This window comes from Tasmannia lanceolata, unplaced genomic scaffold (genome assembly GCF_043159265.1).
Source record: "Tasmannia lanceolata isolate RefF3 unplaced genomic scaffold, GAP_Taslan_0.1 ptg000006l, whole genome shotgun sequence".
Lineage (NCBI taxonomy): Eukaryota > Viridiplantae > Streptophyta > Magnoliopsida > Canellales > Winteraceae > Tasmannia > Tasmannia lanceolata.
Window position 1 is genome coordinate 5,783,840 of NW_027518683.1, and position 16,825 is coordinate 5,800,664.

The window sequence follows — 16,825 nt, forward strand, 5'->3', positions numbered from 1 at the left end:
TGCTGGGTTCCTCATACTTAATCGAGAGGCCAATATAACAGCTGTTTTTTGCCCGTCCCTTGCCGTCACTATGAATGAGAGCCAATGTTTGATTCAAACCTCTCCGTTTTGCTATAATGTTGTTCTACTTATGTATATGAAAACTAATGTCCATTATCTTTTGTTTTTAATGTGAAACAACCAATTACTCCAAAAGCTTAAGCTGCTACAGTTGCTGTTATCTACTCATTTACACTTGGACACTCACCTCAAGTGTAGCCCCTTGTTTTTTGGGTTGGCCTGACTGCAGGGGCGATGCCACATGAGAGGAAAGGGGGGCAATTGCCCCCCTTAATTTTTTGGAAAAAAAAAAATACCTTCATGTTTTAATATTTTTTTATCTTTACCCCTTTTTTAAAAAAATATGCCCCCCTTTCCAATCATCCCTAAGATAGAAAATAAGTTTAAAATTTTAATTTTACCATTTTTATCTCCCTTTTTTGTGCAAAATTTACTATAATTTTTGCCCCCTTGTGCAAAATTTCAGATAGAAATTTTTTCTATCTTAATTTTAAGATAGATAAAAAAATTACTATAATTTTTGCCCCCCTTGTGCAAAATTTCTGGCATCGCCCCTGCTTGACTGATGGATTTTAAGTATGGCCCCTTGTTTTTTAGGTTTGCCTTACTCATGGATTTTAAGTATGGCCCCTTGTTTTCTGGGTTGGCTTTACTCATGAATTTTTAATATTAAGGAGTTGTTAGGTTTTGAACCCGCTACGAAGCAATGACTCTGATACCATGGTAAACAAGGAGTAATTAAATAATGGTATGAGAGCCATTCTCTCAAATCGAACAGAGGGGTTATTTAGCTCGTGTGAGATTAATCTTGACCACTAGATTCATGGCTCTAGCCTCCTCCTTGCAACATTTACTTTTGGAGTCTGCAAGTAAATGGGGTTTTTTACCCTCGTGTGAGAGTGGGGTAGGGTAGGCCGTGTGTGAGTCAAAACTCAAAAGCGAAGGCATGGGACAAGGAGATTGGAAAGAAGATGGGCACTCGCTGTCCACTCAAACCTCCCTGTCTGTTGCTCCTTCGTACCCATGTTCGCACCGTTAAACATTTTTTCCACAGAATCAATTGTCTTCTAGTACAAATTCTCGTTTTTCCTTGTTCACTGTTATATCTGGCATAAAAAATAGAGAAAAAAAATCCAATCGTCTCTCTCTCTGTAAATAAAGAGCACAAAAAAGCAAACCTTTTCCTAGACAGTGTTTATTTGGGTCAATCTTTCCTAGACAGTGTTTATTTGTGTCAACCCCCTACTGCTTTCTTCCCTTCTTCCCCAAAAACGCAGATTCCTAATTCCTCCCATCTCTTCCAACATGAAGGCAGAAAAAGGGGCAGATTGAAGTGAATTATTCATTATAATTACGTGTTTCTGCTCTAGCAATGGAGTTTGAGCAAAGGAAGAGAAAGCATGCCGTTAGACCAAAGCAAATCGTTAGATCGATTGGCTTTGCTCGTTTTTGTTCTAACCACATGTGGGTTCGAATCATCTGCTACTGTTGCGTTTCCTTCATCGTCTTCTTCATCCTTTTTCTGCTCTCCTCACATAAGCTCTTTAAAGGTGAGTCAAAACCCACTTCTTTCTTCCTAATTTTCCTTTAATCAAGAAAAAAATTGGATGGGTTTTATGGGTTTGGTGTTTTTTAATTGCAGACAATTTCAGGCCGATTCTTATATTACCCAGATTATCGTCAGCGAGAAGTTGGGTTAAAGGAGAAATCGATTCTACTACTAATTTTGTAGTGAGGGTTGAGGATCGAGTGATTTTTCCAGACCATATCTTGTTGCTACTGTCAAATAAGCCTTCACTGTCACTGATTCATCAGAGAGGAGAATTAAAATGCATCTATCATGAAACACCCAAACCCAATCTAAAGTCAAAGCAAATCCAAATCCTTTCGGTATATTCAGTGGATTTCTACAAATCTCACACCATCGCAAGATGCCCTCTTCCACCCACAAATTTCTCAGCAACAGTGACCCTAAAACAGCAAACAAATGGGCTTTTGCATCAAGCCCAAGAAGAAGGAGAAAAGGGTTTGGATCTCCCAGTTCACACGTGGGAAACAATGGTTTATGAGGCTTTTATAGATGGTAAAACAGTAGTGGTCTTAGCCAAGGGTTTGAATCTCCGCCCAGCTAGAGTTTCCAATCCAACCCAAATCACTTGCCATTTTGGTTGGGCTTTCAACAATACCAAACGTTTCTCTCTCAAAACCAAGGCTCTAACTGCAGCCCAAGAAGTCTTTCGTTGCCCTCTCCCACTCAGCCTTCAAAAAAACCCCACCAAAGCTAATGGACTCAGAATCACCCTTTCAATTTCCCCTATTTCTCTCCTTCTCCCATCCGTTGCCAAAATCTTCAATCCTCAAAAAGAGAAGAACAAACAATCCGAGATGTGTGTTTGTACTATGGTTCGAAACCAAGCCCTCTCCCTTCGTGAATGGATCATATACCATGGGAATTTAGGCGTTCAACGTTGGTTCATATATGACAACAATAGTGAAGACCCCATCAATGAAACAATCATCGAGCTCCAAAACGAAGGCTACAAAATTACTAGACACGTTTGGCCTTGGATTAAGACCCAAGAAGCTGGGTTCTCTCATTGTGCCATGAAGGCCAAGGACCAGTGCAAATGGGTTGGATTCATAGACGTTGATGAGTTCTTTTACTTCCCTATTTTTTCTCCCCATTATCGTCATCGTCCTTATAACTTTCAAACCCTTTTAGCCAATTTCTCATTAAAGGCCTCAATTGGGGAAATTAGAACGGCCTGCCACAGTTTCGGACCATCTGGTCTAAGCAAACCACCTTCTAAGGGTGTGACTGTGGCCTATACTTGCAGGCTTCAAAGCCCAGAGCGGCACAAATCAATCATTCGCCCTGAGGCATTAGACGTGACCCTGCTCAATGTGGTGCACCATTTTAGGCTAAAGAAGGGCTTTAAGTATGTGAACTTAAGGCAATCAACGGGTGTTATAAACCATTACAAGTACCAGGTGTGGGAAGTGTTCAGGTCCAAGTTTTTAAGGAGAGTGGCTACTTATGTTGCAGATTGGAAGGAGAACCAGAATGAAGGGTCCAAGGACAGAGCTCCTGGGCTTGGAACAGAGGCTATTGAACCTGCCAATTGGCCCTTACAGTTCTGTGAGGTATGGGATACAGGCCTTAGGGATTTCGTTGTTGCTAACTTGGCTGATGTTTCTTCTGGGTTGTTTCCATGGGAGCATAAGATGTCTCTGTAACAATTACAATCAATTAATACAACCATTCTTTCTTTCTTTTTTGGGGGTTTTGCAAATGAAGTCCTCAACTATGCTTTGTTTCCAAAAGCAATCTTTCTAGTTTGAGAGAATTTTGCAAATCGGGTCATGACATCCATTTGTGTCCAAAATACCATAGTATATTTATTTTACTCACAAACGACCAAAATGTCCTTATATATGAAAAGATGAAATTACCTTGTAAAAGACCAAATTATTCGTATGCCTAGTGATGTGTTCTGATAGGGTGAGTCGCACCAACTTGATTCAAACACATGCATTTGAGTGGGGCCCACCGTTTTGTCCTGTGTTTAAATGGGGTAGGTCCCATGATCTCCATAGGAGCTCATGTGTATGGTGGGGCCCACAATTCTGCACTCCATGTTTGATGGGTGGGGCCATTTTTTACACCCACACACAAGAAAGCTAGCATATATAGAAAGCTAGCATTTTTTACACCCCGGCCCCAAGAACCTGCATTGCCCGATGATCTTTGATAGATTTTTCCAATAGTAATTGTAGGTACTATTGCATGTAACGTAGGCCTAGTAGTTCTAGAACCGTTAATGATTGGTGAACCAGCAGATTCATTTGCAACGCCTTTGGAAATATTACCTGGATGGTACTTCATCAAAACTTATCAGTGACTGTCATAGGTATTTTGCTCTTTTAACAACGTACACGTATAAGGACATTTTGGTCTTTTCAACGAGTAAAAAAAATAAAAAATAAAAAACCAACCATGTGTATTTTGTTTATAAGATTACCTGACATGATTTGCAAAATTCACTCAAACGTGATGACTCTATTTGCAAATTGTCAAACTAGAAGACTCTTTTAACAAATAAAGCAAAGTAGAAGACTTTGAAAAATCCCTTAAAATGATAAGAAAAGGCCAATGGTGAGGTGGAGATCGAGGGCGAGCTGTGGAGATCGAGGGCGAGCTGCACGCGAAAATAGTGCAATGTGTTAAGACTTAGGCTCAGTAGTTAGAAAATGAAGAGAAGAGGGAGACTTAACAGAAATGACTAACAAAATATTAAAAATAGAAAAAGTTTGAAAAAATGCACATGACTTTGTTTTACTAATGCGCCCTCGAAATAATACTTAGAATTATAAAAAAAAATTGGAGGATAATAAAATTGGATTTAGGACTGTCCCACGGATTTTTGTTAGTTGTTTGTATCAGATGGAAAATAATTTTGGAACCTATGATAGGGATTCAAAATATATTTTTAGGTCCTGTCCGATGTTCCAGCAGACCGTGCATTGACACCCCTAATGGAAGAGTTCCTCTCGATTTGCACATTCATTAGATTTAGTTCTTACTGATGATAAATGTCTTGAAAAAAAAAAGTTCTTATAGAAGATAAAGTCCCTGAGAAAGAGCTAACCATTGTTTTGGTGGAAAATGTAGCACGACAAATCTTTTGTTTGTTTTACCTGATAATATGTCCGGTTCTAACGTGCCTTGAATTTTCTTCGATTTCAAAACCGCCCTATAGTCTTCTTCTTTCAAAACGTGCATGAGCAGAGGGACCTGTGGGAGTGTTCTTATAGAGCACTGGAGATGGGAAGGAGACTCTCTATAACCACGACTCTCTTCCTCTTCTCAATTCTCTCCCATCCTATTATGTTTCTTCTTGATAAACATTAACATTGTCATAGTTTGGATGGAATGAAATTATTGTTCAAATTATCGATGTTTTCAAAGCTTTTTGGTTGTCCGACGCCACAACTTGTGAGATCAACTAGCTGTGTAGTTATGCCATTGGGGAGCCTCTCTTGCATTAAAATAGTGCAAAATTATGCATTGTAATCAATGAAAACAGCTTATAGATCTGTTGAAAAGTGAGCCTATGTGGCTGCTTTAGGTGCACCTGATTTAGCTAAACGATCGGCTAAATCATTAGCACTTCTAGGAATAAGAAGAAAAGAAGAGTACTGGCGATGATAAAAGAGGGAGATGATAGCTGTCCTCTCTATGGCACTCCTAATTTTACACATTTTCAATTGTTCCAATTCCCAAAAAAGACGATCAACAGCCATAAAAAATATATCATTAAAAAACACAGCCATAAAAAATATACAATGAGAATAGAAATGTCATCATTAAAATAAGGGAGTGCATATGTCATCTCAATAATAATAATAATAATAATGGTAACAGTGATAGACCTCGGACGAGTTTGATATGGGATTGAGGACCACCATTGGTTGTAATTCTCGCTTATAGGTGTTTAGATTTGTCTATAGTTTCTGGTCTTTCTTGCTTATATGGGGTGATTCAAACAAGGAAGAATCACAGCTAAAACTAATCTATGTTGGTAATTTCTTTAGTCAGTATGTAAAATAAACAGCTCCTTTTTGAGAGAAAAGAAGGGACTATCTATTGATCCCCATTCACATTGGGATGGACACGATCACCAATGGCCCCAATGGACAGCGAACGGAAACGCCATCGGCTAAGGAGATGGCTGAAGAGGAAATTCAAAGGAGAAGACACCTTTCCTTGCAGTGTAGATGCAGGTTAAACCATTTCCATCTACTAATATATAATTCATTCAAATTGTATTAATCCATTTTCCACTGATTTTTCCTCTGTGATTTGAAGATAATGAGGATGAGAATTATGGGTATGATTATGATGAGGATGATGGAAATGATTATGATGAGGATGATGGGTATTTCAAGTCTATGGAGATGGGTAGTTGCATTATGACAAACGAGTCTAGGTGTGTGTTTGTTTTGATACGAAAAGGAGACGAAACCCTTTGTTTTTTTTTGTTTTTTCCTTCATTCATTTACAATAACAGTTACTACTTGTGTTTCATTTGTTTAATTTCATTGCAGAGTTTTTGTGGGTACATGGAATGTTGCTGGAAGATCTCCGGTAGGGAGCTTGGAAGTAGACTTGCACGACTGGCTGAATCTTAAGGACGCAGTTGCAGACATCTATGTCCTTGGGTATGGATGTAGCAACTGAAACATTGATTCATCGCTGTTGCTTATGCTTTGATTTCCCCTTATGTTCGCTAAGATGTTTGAATTGCAGGAATTTTCTCGAAAAGTTTGGAAAGGAAAATAAAAGATAACATGAACCAACTATTCAATTTTTACTTAGAGGGACCTTATTTTATCATGTAAGTGCCAATGGTCTAGCAGATTGGCTGGCTAATTTCAGGGCATCGAGGGACTCATTTTCTATAGGATAAGACTGAGTATATGCAATGCAACTTTAATAATGTAAGGAGGCAGGGTGGATAGGAGGTACCTAAGAGGGATATCTTTTGCTATCTTGGTTCAATCCTACATAAGGTTTGAGAGATTGAAAATGATGTTAACCACATGATAAGAGCAGGTTGGTTGAAGTAGAAGAATGCTTCAGGAGTTCTGTGCAACCGTAAAATACCTACCAAGTTGAAGGGAAAGTTTTATAAGACAACTGTGACGCCATCCATGTTGTACGGCTCAGAATGTTGGGCCACCAAGAAGCAACATGTGCATAAGATGAGTGTAGCGGAGATGCGAATGCTTAGATGGATGTGGGGCCACACAAGGTTAGATCGAATTAAAAATGAAGACATCCATAAAATGGTGGGGCACCAATTGACGAGAAGATGAGAGAGCACCGCTTAAGATGGTTTGGGCATATCTAACTTAGGCCTTTGGATGCTCCGGTGAGAAGAAGTAACTTTTGCTAAGTTGATGGAGTAACAAGAGGTAGGCGCAAACCGAAAACAACTTAGGTAGAAACAGTAAGGAAAGACTCGTTGGCTAGGAACATAACAGAGAACATGACCTTGGATAGGAGAGAATGAAAGAAAATGATCCATGTAGACGAACCCAACTAGTGTCGGGATTAGACTTAATTAATTTGAGCCGGGTAGATTCTTTCACCTTCTTCATGAAAATTTTCTAAAGGATTCATTAGCCGACCCCAACTAGTTTGGGACAAAGGCTTAGTTGAGTTGAGGAACTCGTTTTACTCTCCCCATTGATGTGAATAAATCTCTTATTTTTCCTTTGAATATAGATATCTTTCCTCAGAAAAAAGGAAAAAAAAGAAGGAGCGGCCATCAATTTATGATAGCATAGCTCCAAACTAACCATAATAATATCATTTCCATCTATATCATGGAAAAAACAAAATTTCCAAATTTTTTTAGGTAAGAAATATTTTCTTGCAATCCAAACAAGGGAGAAAATAGAAAGCAACAGAGAATTGGGCTGTCCCATCTTGGTTCATTGTAAATTGCCACTTTACGCATTGCTGTATGGATATAGGATCTGGGTCTTCCATCTAGTCGGCCCTACCGGAATGGTCTATGGACTTGGATCACGAAAACTAGAAAATCATAAGCAGCTTGAGGACTTAGATTGCAAAACTAGAAAATCATAAGACTTAGATTACAAAAACTAGAAAATCATAAGACTTAGATTACAAAAACTAGAAAATCATAAGCACCTGATTAAAGGACTTTTGCACATTGAATGTGTTGAGAAAATCCACCGGGCAAATCTGATCTGATCGTGCACAAATAAACGAAAAGTAAAAATAAACACAAGCCACAAGTTCACTCAGAACACCCTTTAAAGGATTACGTGGTATGATTGAATCGAATAAGCCCTTATGGAATGAAAACTCAGCCGCTTGTGAACCGTCGGGTACTGTCTTATTCGATGTTTGTTCAATTACTCTTTTACCCACAAATGCAATGTAGGCATTGGGCTCGGCAATAATGATATCTCCCAACATACCAAAACTGTCTGTCACTCCACCGGTTGTAGGAGATGTAAGGATTGATACATAGAATAACTTTTTATTTGATTGATAATTATATGAAGCGGAAGATATTTTCGCCATTTGCATCAAGCTCAAACTTCCTTCTTGCATGCTTGCTCCTCCAGAAGCACACACCATAATAATAGGTAGAGATCCATTAGTAGCATACTCGATCAAACGGGTTATTTTCTCGCCTACTACGGATCCCATACTACCCCCCATGAACTGAAAATCCATAACCCCAATTGCTATGGGAATACCATTTAGTTGACCTATGTTTGTTTGAGCAGCCTCGGTTAAACTTGTCTTTCTTTGATAAGAATCGATACGATCTCTATAAGGTTTCTCCTCCGAGTGAAATTCAATGGGGTCTATAGAGACTATGTCTTCATCCATAGGATCCCAAGTGCCCGGATCAATCGAAAGTTCGATTCTATCTGAACTACTCATTTTCAAATGATATCCACATTGTTCACAAATATATATTTTTGACCTAAAAAATTTCTTATATTTAATCCATAACAATTTTCGCATTGAACCCATAAATGTCTGTATTTTTTATTTATATCGAAATCATTAGATCTTCCTCTTATATTGAAATCGCTGCAATTACCTCTAGTTCTTATACTTGAACTCCCATTGTCACTAACACTTACACTTTCATTACAAATGAAATTAGAAATGTAACTGTCACCTTAATTGTCGCTACTACTTGAAATATAACTCTCAATACTGATTTCAGGATGAAGATAACTATCAATGCAACTATTAATGTGATTATTCCAACTATATTGAAAATCATACATGTAATGATCATAATAGCGATTGTTACTCTTAGACCCACTATTCAGTATAAATAAGAAATAAAGTCAAATAATCTTGTGATTTACAAAATCGGTCGCTGTACACTGAAAAAAAAAATGAAGTGAATTGGAATTGTAATCAGATACAACTGGAGTTTTTGAGAACCATTTGAATCCAGTAGTAATTCAAATGGTTCTAAAAAACTTACACAAATTTTCGTTATATATTGGAGATTGATGTTCCCATGTATTCTTCAAGCCCCTTCTTCAATTCGCTGTTAATGTGGATGAACCATAACTATGTAGTCCTATTCCTAATAGATTGACCCCCAAATAGCATATCCAAATTATAAGAAATCCTATAGAAGCTACAATTGCTGAATTAACACATGGTAGAACATTCATATTGCCCTCTGACAGAAATAGAACTTAAAAAAGAATTATTTTGATTCAACCCTCTCTTTCTCGACTTGACTACTTTAAGTCGTATATTTAGGATACCAAGTAATCACATAATATCCCCAGTGATTTTGATCTCTTTTTTGAGATTCAGAAATAGTAACTGATTAAATCAATCTATGGGGTTCAAAAAGTCATTGGCTTATCTGAAAACAAGGGTTCAGAAAGCAAGAATCAAAAGAAGGATAGGTGCAGAGACTCAATGGAAGTTGTTCTAACGAATGGGGTTGACTACATTAGTAGAGGAATCCTTCTATCAAAACTCCAGAAAGGATGACCTTATTTAAGTACATAGACATACTTAAATATCAAATGATTAATCACGACCCGAATCCGGATTTTTTGATTATTTATATGAAAAATCTCAGAACTGATTAATCGGACGAGAATAAAGATAGAGTCCCATTCTACATGTCAATACCGACAACAATGAAATTTATAGGAAGAGGAAAATCCGTTGACTTTTGAAATCATGAGGGTTCTTGTCCCTCTATCCCCAATAAAAATAAATAAACAACTTTGCTGACAATTACAGATTTTTTGTCTGGTCGGAAGAGTCCTCCGAATATTCTGTTTTGGTCTTGTATCAGTTTCGATATCGTGGAATACGAACAGAGAAGAGAGGGCAGGCTCATTACATTAAAAGATATGGGAATGCTCATTAAGTAACTGAGCGTGAGAGCCAAATGAATTGAAAGATTCATGTTTGGTTCGGGAAGAGATCATGGAAGTTTAATTGTGAAATGAATGGGAAGATAATCTACTTTCATTAAGTGATTTATTAGATAATCGAAAACAGAGGATCTTGAGTACTATTCGAAATTCAGAAGAACTACGTGGAAGAGCCATTGAGCAGCTCGAAAAAGCCCGGGCTCGCTTACAGAAAGTGGAAATGGAAGCAGATGAGTTTAGAGTGAATGGATACTCTGAGATAGAACGAGAAAAAGAGAATTTGATTAATGCTACTTATAATAATTTGGAATGATTAGAAAATTTCAAAAATGAAACCATTCGTTTTGAAGAACAACGAGCAATTAATCAGGTACGATAACTAGTGTTCCAGCAAGCCTTACAAGGAGCTCTAGGAACTCTGAATAGTTGTTTGAACCAAGATTTTATGTGGTTCAGCCAAGCCTACATCCACGGGTGAGAAACACGATCTTCCACTATGAGAAAAACAACATACAAGGATTACTATGGATTAAATCCAAATCCACAAACCCGCAACCATCTCCTTGCTTCTCTCACCCAAGATCATACACTGACGTAACCAGAGAGAAAACCCAGAGAAAACCCAATTACCCAAGAGATAAACCCGAGAAGAAAACCCAAGAGGAACTTGAGAATAAACACAAAGAAGAAGCCCAATCTCTCTCTCTCTCTCTCTCTCTCTCTCTCTCTCTCTCTCTCTCTCTCTCTCTCTCTCTCTCTCTCTCTCTCTCTCTCTCCTGACCAAGAGTTAGCCGACACACCTCAAACCCAAGTATCTTGCCGCACCACCAAGAGAAAAACCATGAACCCTTTTATAGGTTTTCCCATAACCTAGAAAAAGTTAATTTCTATTTTGCCTTTTCCTTCCCGCCCAAGCAACCTACAGTGTGGGATATAAGGCAACTTTCCCAACAGAATATAACTACGAAGAGAAACACTCTAGTCTTGTAGCTAACATTCCCTCAAAGTTGTGATTGCCTTAGTTGCAAAGATGAATTTGAAGATGTTCCAGCTAGATGTGAAGAATGCTTTTCTAAATGGAAACCTTGACAAAGAAAGATAAATGGTCCATGGATAGGATCATCTGATCTGTTAGACTTAGGTCCAGTTTGATAAACACGCTCCAAATATTTAATTTTTCTCATTATGATCATCATTTTCAGGGGAGAAAAACAAACTATAATAGACTTTAATATCTTTGCTAAATATAATGGACATGAATCTCTTTGCTTATCCCTAATATACATCCTAATGGTGTTTGCAGTTTACAAGAGATAGTCCCTCTTAAGACGGGAAATGTAATTGGAGCAGAAGACCCAATTCCAGCAGCAAAATGGAACTCACTGATAGAAAAAACCCTGAATAACAAATTTGGATCCCATTGGATGACACCCTTGTCGCATCGAAATGTCACTGATACACATCCTAACGAAGAAATTCTTGACACGGAAAGGAGGTCAACCGACGACAGACCAAAGACACCCATGAGAGGAGGGATGAATAGGCAGGAATTTAGTGGGTGCAGTTACGCGTTAATGGAGAGCAAAAAGATGGTTGGAGTATTCATTAGTATTTGGGTGAAGAGAGACTTGTTAAGGAGATACTACTTCTCTAATGTAAAGGTTTGCTCAGTGGGTTGTGGTATCATGGGTTTTCTAGGCAATAAGGGATCAATTTCTGTTAGTATGTCTATTGAAGGAACGAGTTTCTGCTTCATCACTGCACACTTGGCTTCTGGAGAGAAGAAAGGCGATGAGGTGCGAAGGAACTACCAAGTCACAGAGATCTTCCGACGAACTTCCTTCCCACGGCATGCTCAAGACTATGATTACTGTCATCCCCAGACCATCTTGGGACATGAGTAAGTTGTGTTTCTAAGTCCAGTTTGTTAAAAAAACATTTTATTGACTGCCAGTTTTGGTACCATCCAACTCTATTATATACTTCTCATTGGTTCATACAGCTCATTGAGAATTGTAGCAGGCCATGAAAAATTATAAAATAGAGACAAGCTGTGTAAAGTATCAACAAGGGTGTGTAAATAATAGCTCCCATTGATGGATAGCGAAAGAAATCAACAGATCTAAAGGCCCTGTTCGTTTTGGATTTTGAAAACGATTGTGAGTCCAAAACTGATTATTGGACTCAAAATTAAATGAATATTTGAGTCGAATAATCAGTTTTAGACTCAAAATTGAAAACAAACAGGGTTTAAGGGTATGAAGAAGGGATACTTATCCATTACTGCCTTCTCCATTTCAGTCTGTAACCCATATTTTACAAAAGTGAACATAACCCAAAGTATAGTGCACCATCATCTGCTACTAGCTTCAATCAAGGACAGCCTAAGGGGTCTCATACCTGGACAAGAACTCACTCAAGGTAAAAACACAGGCCAATAAGGCGTGTCAATCATTGTTGCAGATGGTTTTTCATCTGTCGAAGGACTCGGTAGGAGACTTAGTTATATCGACCCCGAAGCCTTCACACATCCTCTTCGGCGTACGAGTGGTCACCACAAGTCGAGACTTAGGGGCCGTTTGGATACGCGGATTTTTGAATCCAGGTTTTTAGTTTGAAACAGTGTAAAAGATGGTTCATGATCTGGCTGCTGCATGCTGTCGGGGCAGCGTTTCTTGGATTTTAAGGAAGAAAACCAGGTTTTAGAAAACTATCTCCCATCATGAGATTTCTAAAACCTGGTTCTCTTACTTAAAATCCAAGAAACGCTGCCAGGACAGCATACAGCAGCCAGATCACGAACCCTCTTTTGCACTGTTTTCAAACTAAAAACCTGGATTCTAAAATCCACGTATCCAAATGGCCCCTTAGTCTGGAGGCAATATTTTCCATGTTTCACCGTAGTGTGCAGCAAAGAAAAAACGAAGTATAAAAGTCTTCTAGGCATGTGGAAAAACAAAAAGGAGATAACATCCATAATTCCAAGTTCAAATTGCTACAACATAGTATGCTGATCAAAACACACTAAGGGCCTAACCCAGAACAACGTGTGCAAAGGCATTGGGGCCTGGGCTGGGGGCATTGCAGAGTCAATTGTTGACAAGTCAACAGGTTGACACAATGAATTTTAAGAGCGCAAGAGTCATAACTGCTTTTAATGGAGTATCTGCTCTCAGTTGTTAATACTAACTTTGATAAGTTCCTTCATGATTTCCATAACACAAAAAATGAAAGGTCGGCAACCCATTTGGTGTCAAAGTTGCTCAACTCTAGTTGCATGATATTTCTCTAACAAGAGTATTATTTGTAACATAATGTGCAACAGTCGGATATTCTGGTTTGGTGATCTCAACTACAGGCTATGCTTGGAGGACTGTTTGGCAAGGAAACTAATAAAGCAGCGGGACTGGAAAGCTCTGCAAGAGTTTGATCAGCTCAAGAATGAAAAAGATGATGGTGGAGTATTCCAAGAGTGGAGAGAAGGAGATATAGAATTCGCACCAACTTACAAATACTCTACCGCTAATTGTAATCGGTACTCCGGCAGCCTCCCTAGCAGAACAGGAGAGAAACAGCGAACTCCAGCATGGTATACCTGTGAACCTTATATATTGTTGGAAACAAATATCTAATGCTGAAAAAGTAACTTATAAATGAACTGAAATAAATCAGATGGTGATCTTGTACCTTGTGTCAATATTCTTCCTCAAACCCACTGTCCTTGAGACAATAATTCCAAAAGAATTGGTAGCAGTTGCAGTAATGGTAGGGATAGTAGTAGAAGTAGCATGGAGCATATTGTCGTTGCAATCAAGCTATGTTACTGTAAAACAATAACAAACACAATAGATTATTAGGTTATGTGTGAAGCAACCACTTACTCCAAAAGCTTAAGCTGTTAGAGTTGGTGTTATTTAATCATTTATACTTCAACACTCCCCCTCACATGTGGCCCCTCTTTTTTTTGGGTCGGCCGTACACGTGGATTTTTCATATCAAGTTGTTGGGTTTTTTGAACCAAGGACCTGCTGTGAGGCAATATCTCTGATACCATGTTAAGCTTTTGGAATGATTGGTTGTTTCACATTATTGGTATTAACTTTAGTTGAAGAAGCATCTTTGAGGGGGTGATGCTTACAAAGATGGAATGATGATGGCAGGTGTGATCGGATTCTGTGGTGCGGGAAAGGAGTGAGGCAGCTCTCTTATCATCGGAGCGAGAGTAAATTTTCAGATCATAGGCCTGTTTCTGCGCTATTCTCCATACAGATTGAAGTGGTGAGATACACAGATTCAGTGGTTACTGCCTTCCCGGATCTTATCAATATCCCTCCAAAACAAAATGTGAGTATCTTTTCTTCTCTTGTATTTTTATAAGAAACATACTAAACATCATTTTCTTTCTCCTATCTGTTGAAGTACTAGGCATAACCTGCTCCCATTCGTGCATTAAATGGATCACATTCCCATTCATAGCAGCTCCATCGTTTCCAACAACGGACTGTTGGGGACTATGTTGGATTACACTAAGGCCATGTTTGACAGGCATGAAAGCTTTTTCCATGAAATATTAGCCAATCAAGTGGTGAGAGAGGGGCATGGATGGTGGGAGAGCGAGAGGTTGAGAGGGCATGAGTGACGAGAGGGTGAGAAGTGGCTGAAAACAGGGAGATGAAAAACTCTAATCCAAATAGAGTGTTAGTTTTCTTTATTTTTCAGCCACTTCATAAAACAGGGAGAGTTTGGGACAAAGGCTTTGTTGAGTTGAGTTGAGTTCATAAAAGAGGAAAACTGAAGAAAGAAACAAGGAAATGGGGCAAGGAAAGCCACTTAATGCTCTGTCTTAAACCCTGTTTCCTTGTTTCTTTGTGAAACTACCCATTACTCCAAAAGCTTAAGCTGTTGGAGAAGGCGTTATTTAATCTTTTATACTTTAACACTCACCCTCTCATGGTGTCCCTCTTTTTAGGGTTGGCCTACACGTGGCACATGTGGCCCCTCTTTTGGGTTGGCCAAAAGCTTAAGCTATTAATATCAATGAGTTTTGAACCCAAGACCTTTTCTCTGATACCATGTGAGACAATCAGTTACTCCAGAAGCTTAAGCTGATAGAGATGGCGTTATTTAATCTTTTCTACTTTAACACTCACAAAAGCTGTCTCCATCGCTGAGTACAACGATGTTGATATCAACACCTTTAATCTTTTCTTCTTTTGGAGGGACCTACACTCTTACCTTGAACCCAAGAAATAACATTAGAAGAATCACCTTCCACCTCTATTTTTACCTTTCATTTGCCCCCTAAATATGCTCATGCCAAGGTGGATAGCCCTAACCTTGGCTTCCATGGAGTCTGTTAAGCCAATAGGACCTGAAAACACAAGTTTGATGACACCATTGCAATCTCTGAACACACCTCCAATTCCTGCTTTGCCGGGTTTGCCAAGGGAGCAACCATCAACATTGAGTTGCCAAGGGCTTTCCTTTAATCTTTTCTACTTTAACGCCTCCAAGATGATCCAATGGTGAGATCTTAATCTAAGATCTCACATATTCTAACATTCTTTTAAATCAAAGATCTTACAATTGAAGGGGAACAAGTTGTCCCCAATACAAGAGTACAGACCATTTGAAACAACACCCCCCTCCCAATACGGGCCCTATGATCGACAAATATCATGCATCCCACGTCGTCAGTCCATTCTTTGTCTTGCCTCATCTTTGCCATCTGCATAACTGAGTCTGTCATGAAAACTATTTTTCCCACTCATGCAAATGGCTAAAAAGAGGAAAACTGATGACAAGAAACAAAAAATGGGGTTTAAGGCAGAGTATTAAGTGGCTTTCCTTGCCCCAATTCCCTGTTTCTTTTATTCTGTTTACTTCCTTCTAGTGTCATCCAACCTACTATCTCCAACACTGACTATTGATCTTTTCCATGTTCTTATTTCATCTGTTTTCTTTTCAGAATGATGACCCAACAAGAACAACTACATTGTTCTCATTGCTGGTTCAGGACATTGAAGAAACACTCGGATCGTAAGGCATGAATAATTATGTCGTTACTGTACTATGCCTTCTTATTTGTTGTACTTAATGAGTTTGTTATATTGTGCAAGGTACAGTTAAATGAAAAGAACCTGTTGAAAAAAAAAAAAAAAAAAAACCAGGCCTGATTTCCAGGTGGGCGTGGATAGCCATTAAATGGGATTCATCTAACTAGTTACATTTTCTCTTTACTGTTTCCAAAATTTCCTGATTTCTCCTGATGATTTTTCACTATTTGGAAAGAAAGGCATGAGCTTCTCCAGTCTCCACTGCTCCAAAGGAGACTTAGAGGTACAGAGGGGTGAATTTCATCTTCCTAACTCGTTGGAGCTACTTGGAAGGGGCAGGGTATTTTGTGTTAACCCTCCAAAATACTGAATCGTCCTCAAGATCAAGAATCAATCTTAGCAGAATAAGTGAAGTGAACTAGAGAATTATCATTCACACAATGATATGGTAAGAAAATGGTGCTTTGGGCAACGATATGTGTGAACTGCCAATGGGGCCAATGGGGCAGAAAGTGAGCGCCTTTCTTCTCCTGTATTCGTTGAAGAAATATACTATTCTTTCTCCTCCAATCTGTTTGAAGTAATACCAATCGGATGCATGGACGAACTGGGACCCGTTACTGTGTATTTGTTAGAGTTCTAGTGCAAGGTTCAACTAATACAAATTAAAGGCACATGTCCCAATCTTAGATACCTAATCGATGCTCCAAAAGACCCTAGTAGCGGTGGACAGG

General features: G+C 38.7%; 2 protein-coding genes across 3 annotated transcripts; both read left to right on the forward strand.

Annotated features, from left to right (window-relative positions):
• The first annotated feature begins 1,076 nt into the window (after positions 1–1,076).
• Positions 1,077–3,336, forward strand: LOC143879419 (glycosyltransferase family protein (DUF23)). Its single transcript, XM_077381796.1, has 2 exons — positions 1,077–1,610; positions 1,703–3,336. Exons 1-2 carry the CDS (start codon positions 1,433–1,435, stop codon positions 3,295–3,297), a joined length of 1,773 nt encoding a protein of 590 aa, XP_077237911.1. The 5' UTR covers positions 1,077–1,432; the 3' UTR covers positions 3,298–3,336.
• A 1,933-nt stretch (positions 3,337–5,269) lies between these two features.
• On the forward strand, positions 5,270–16,269 carry LOC143879420 (type I inositol polyphosphate 5-phosphatase 8-like). Of its 2 annotated transcripts, none has more exons than XM_077381798.1 (7): positions 5,270–5,844; positions 5,930–6,050; positions 6,169–6,282; positions 11,339–11,935; positions 13,394–13,624; positions 14,196–14,379; positions 16,004–16,269. In XM_077381798.1, exons 1-7 carry the CDS (start codon positions 5,745–5,747, stop codon positions 16,076–16,078), a joined length of 1,422 nt encoding a protein of 473 aa, XP_077237913.1. In that variant the 5' UTR covers positions 5,270–5,744; the 3' UTR covers positions 16,079–16,269. The 2 variants fall into 2 exon arrangements, with proteins under 2 accessions (XP_077237913.1, XP_077237912.1); XM_077381797.1 differs by having other exon boundaries at positions 5,271–5,844; positions 13,361–13,624.
• Positions 16,270–16,825: the final 556 nt, after the last annotated feature.

What these genes read in the sequence shown, in the direction of transcription:
- LOC143879419 (XM_077381796.1), top strand. Translation starts at nt 1,433, where the DNA reads ATGGAGTTTGAGCAAAGGAAGAGAAAGCATGCCGTTAGACCAAAGCAA. An exon ending in CTCACATAAGCTCTTTAAAG is followed by an intron (nt 1,611 to 1,702) that starts GTGAGTCAAAAC and finishes TTTTAATTGCAG; the next exon opens with ACAATTTCAGGCCGATTCTT.
- LOC143879420 (XM_077381797.1), top strand. Translation starts at nt 5,745, where the DNA reads ATGGCCCCAATGGACAGCGAACGGAAACGCCATCGGCTAAGGAGATGG. An exon ending in CAGACCATCTTGGGACATGA is followed by an intron (nt 11,936 to 13,360) that starts GTAAGTTGTGTT and finishes AATGTGCAACAG; the next exon opens with TCGGATATTCTGGTTTGGTG. An exon ending in AAACAGCGAACTCCAGCATG is followed by an intron (nt 13,625 to 14,195) that starts GTATACCTGTGA and finishes TGATGATGGCAG; the next exon opens with GTGTGATCGGATTCTGTGGT.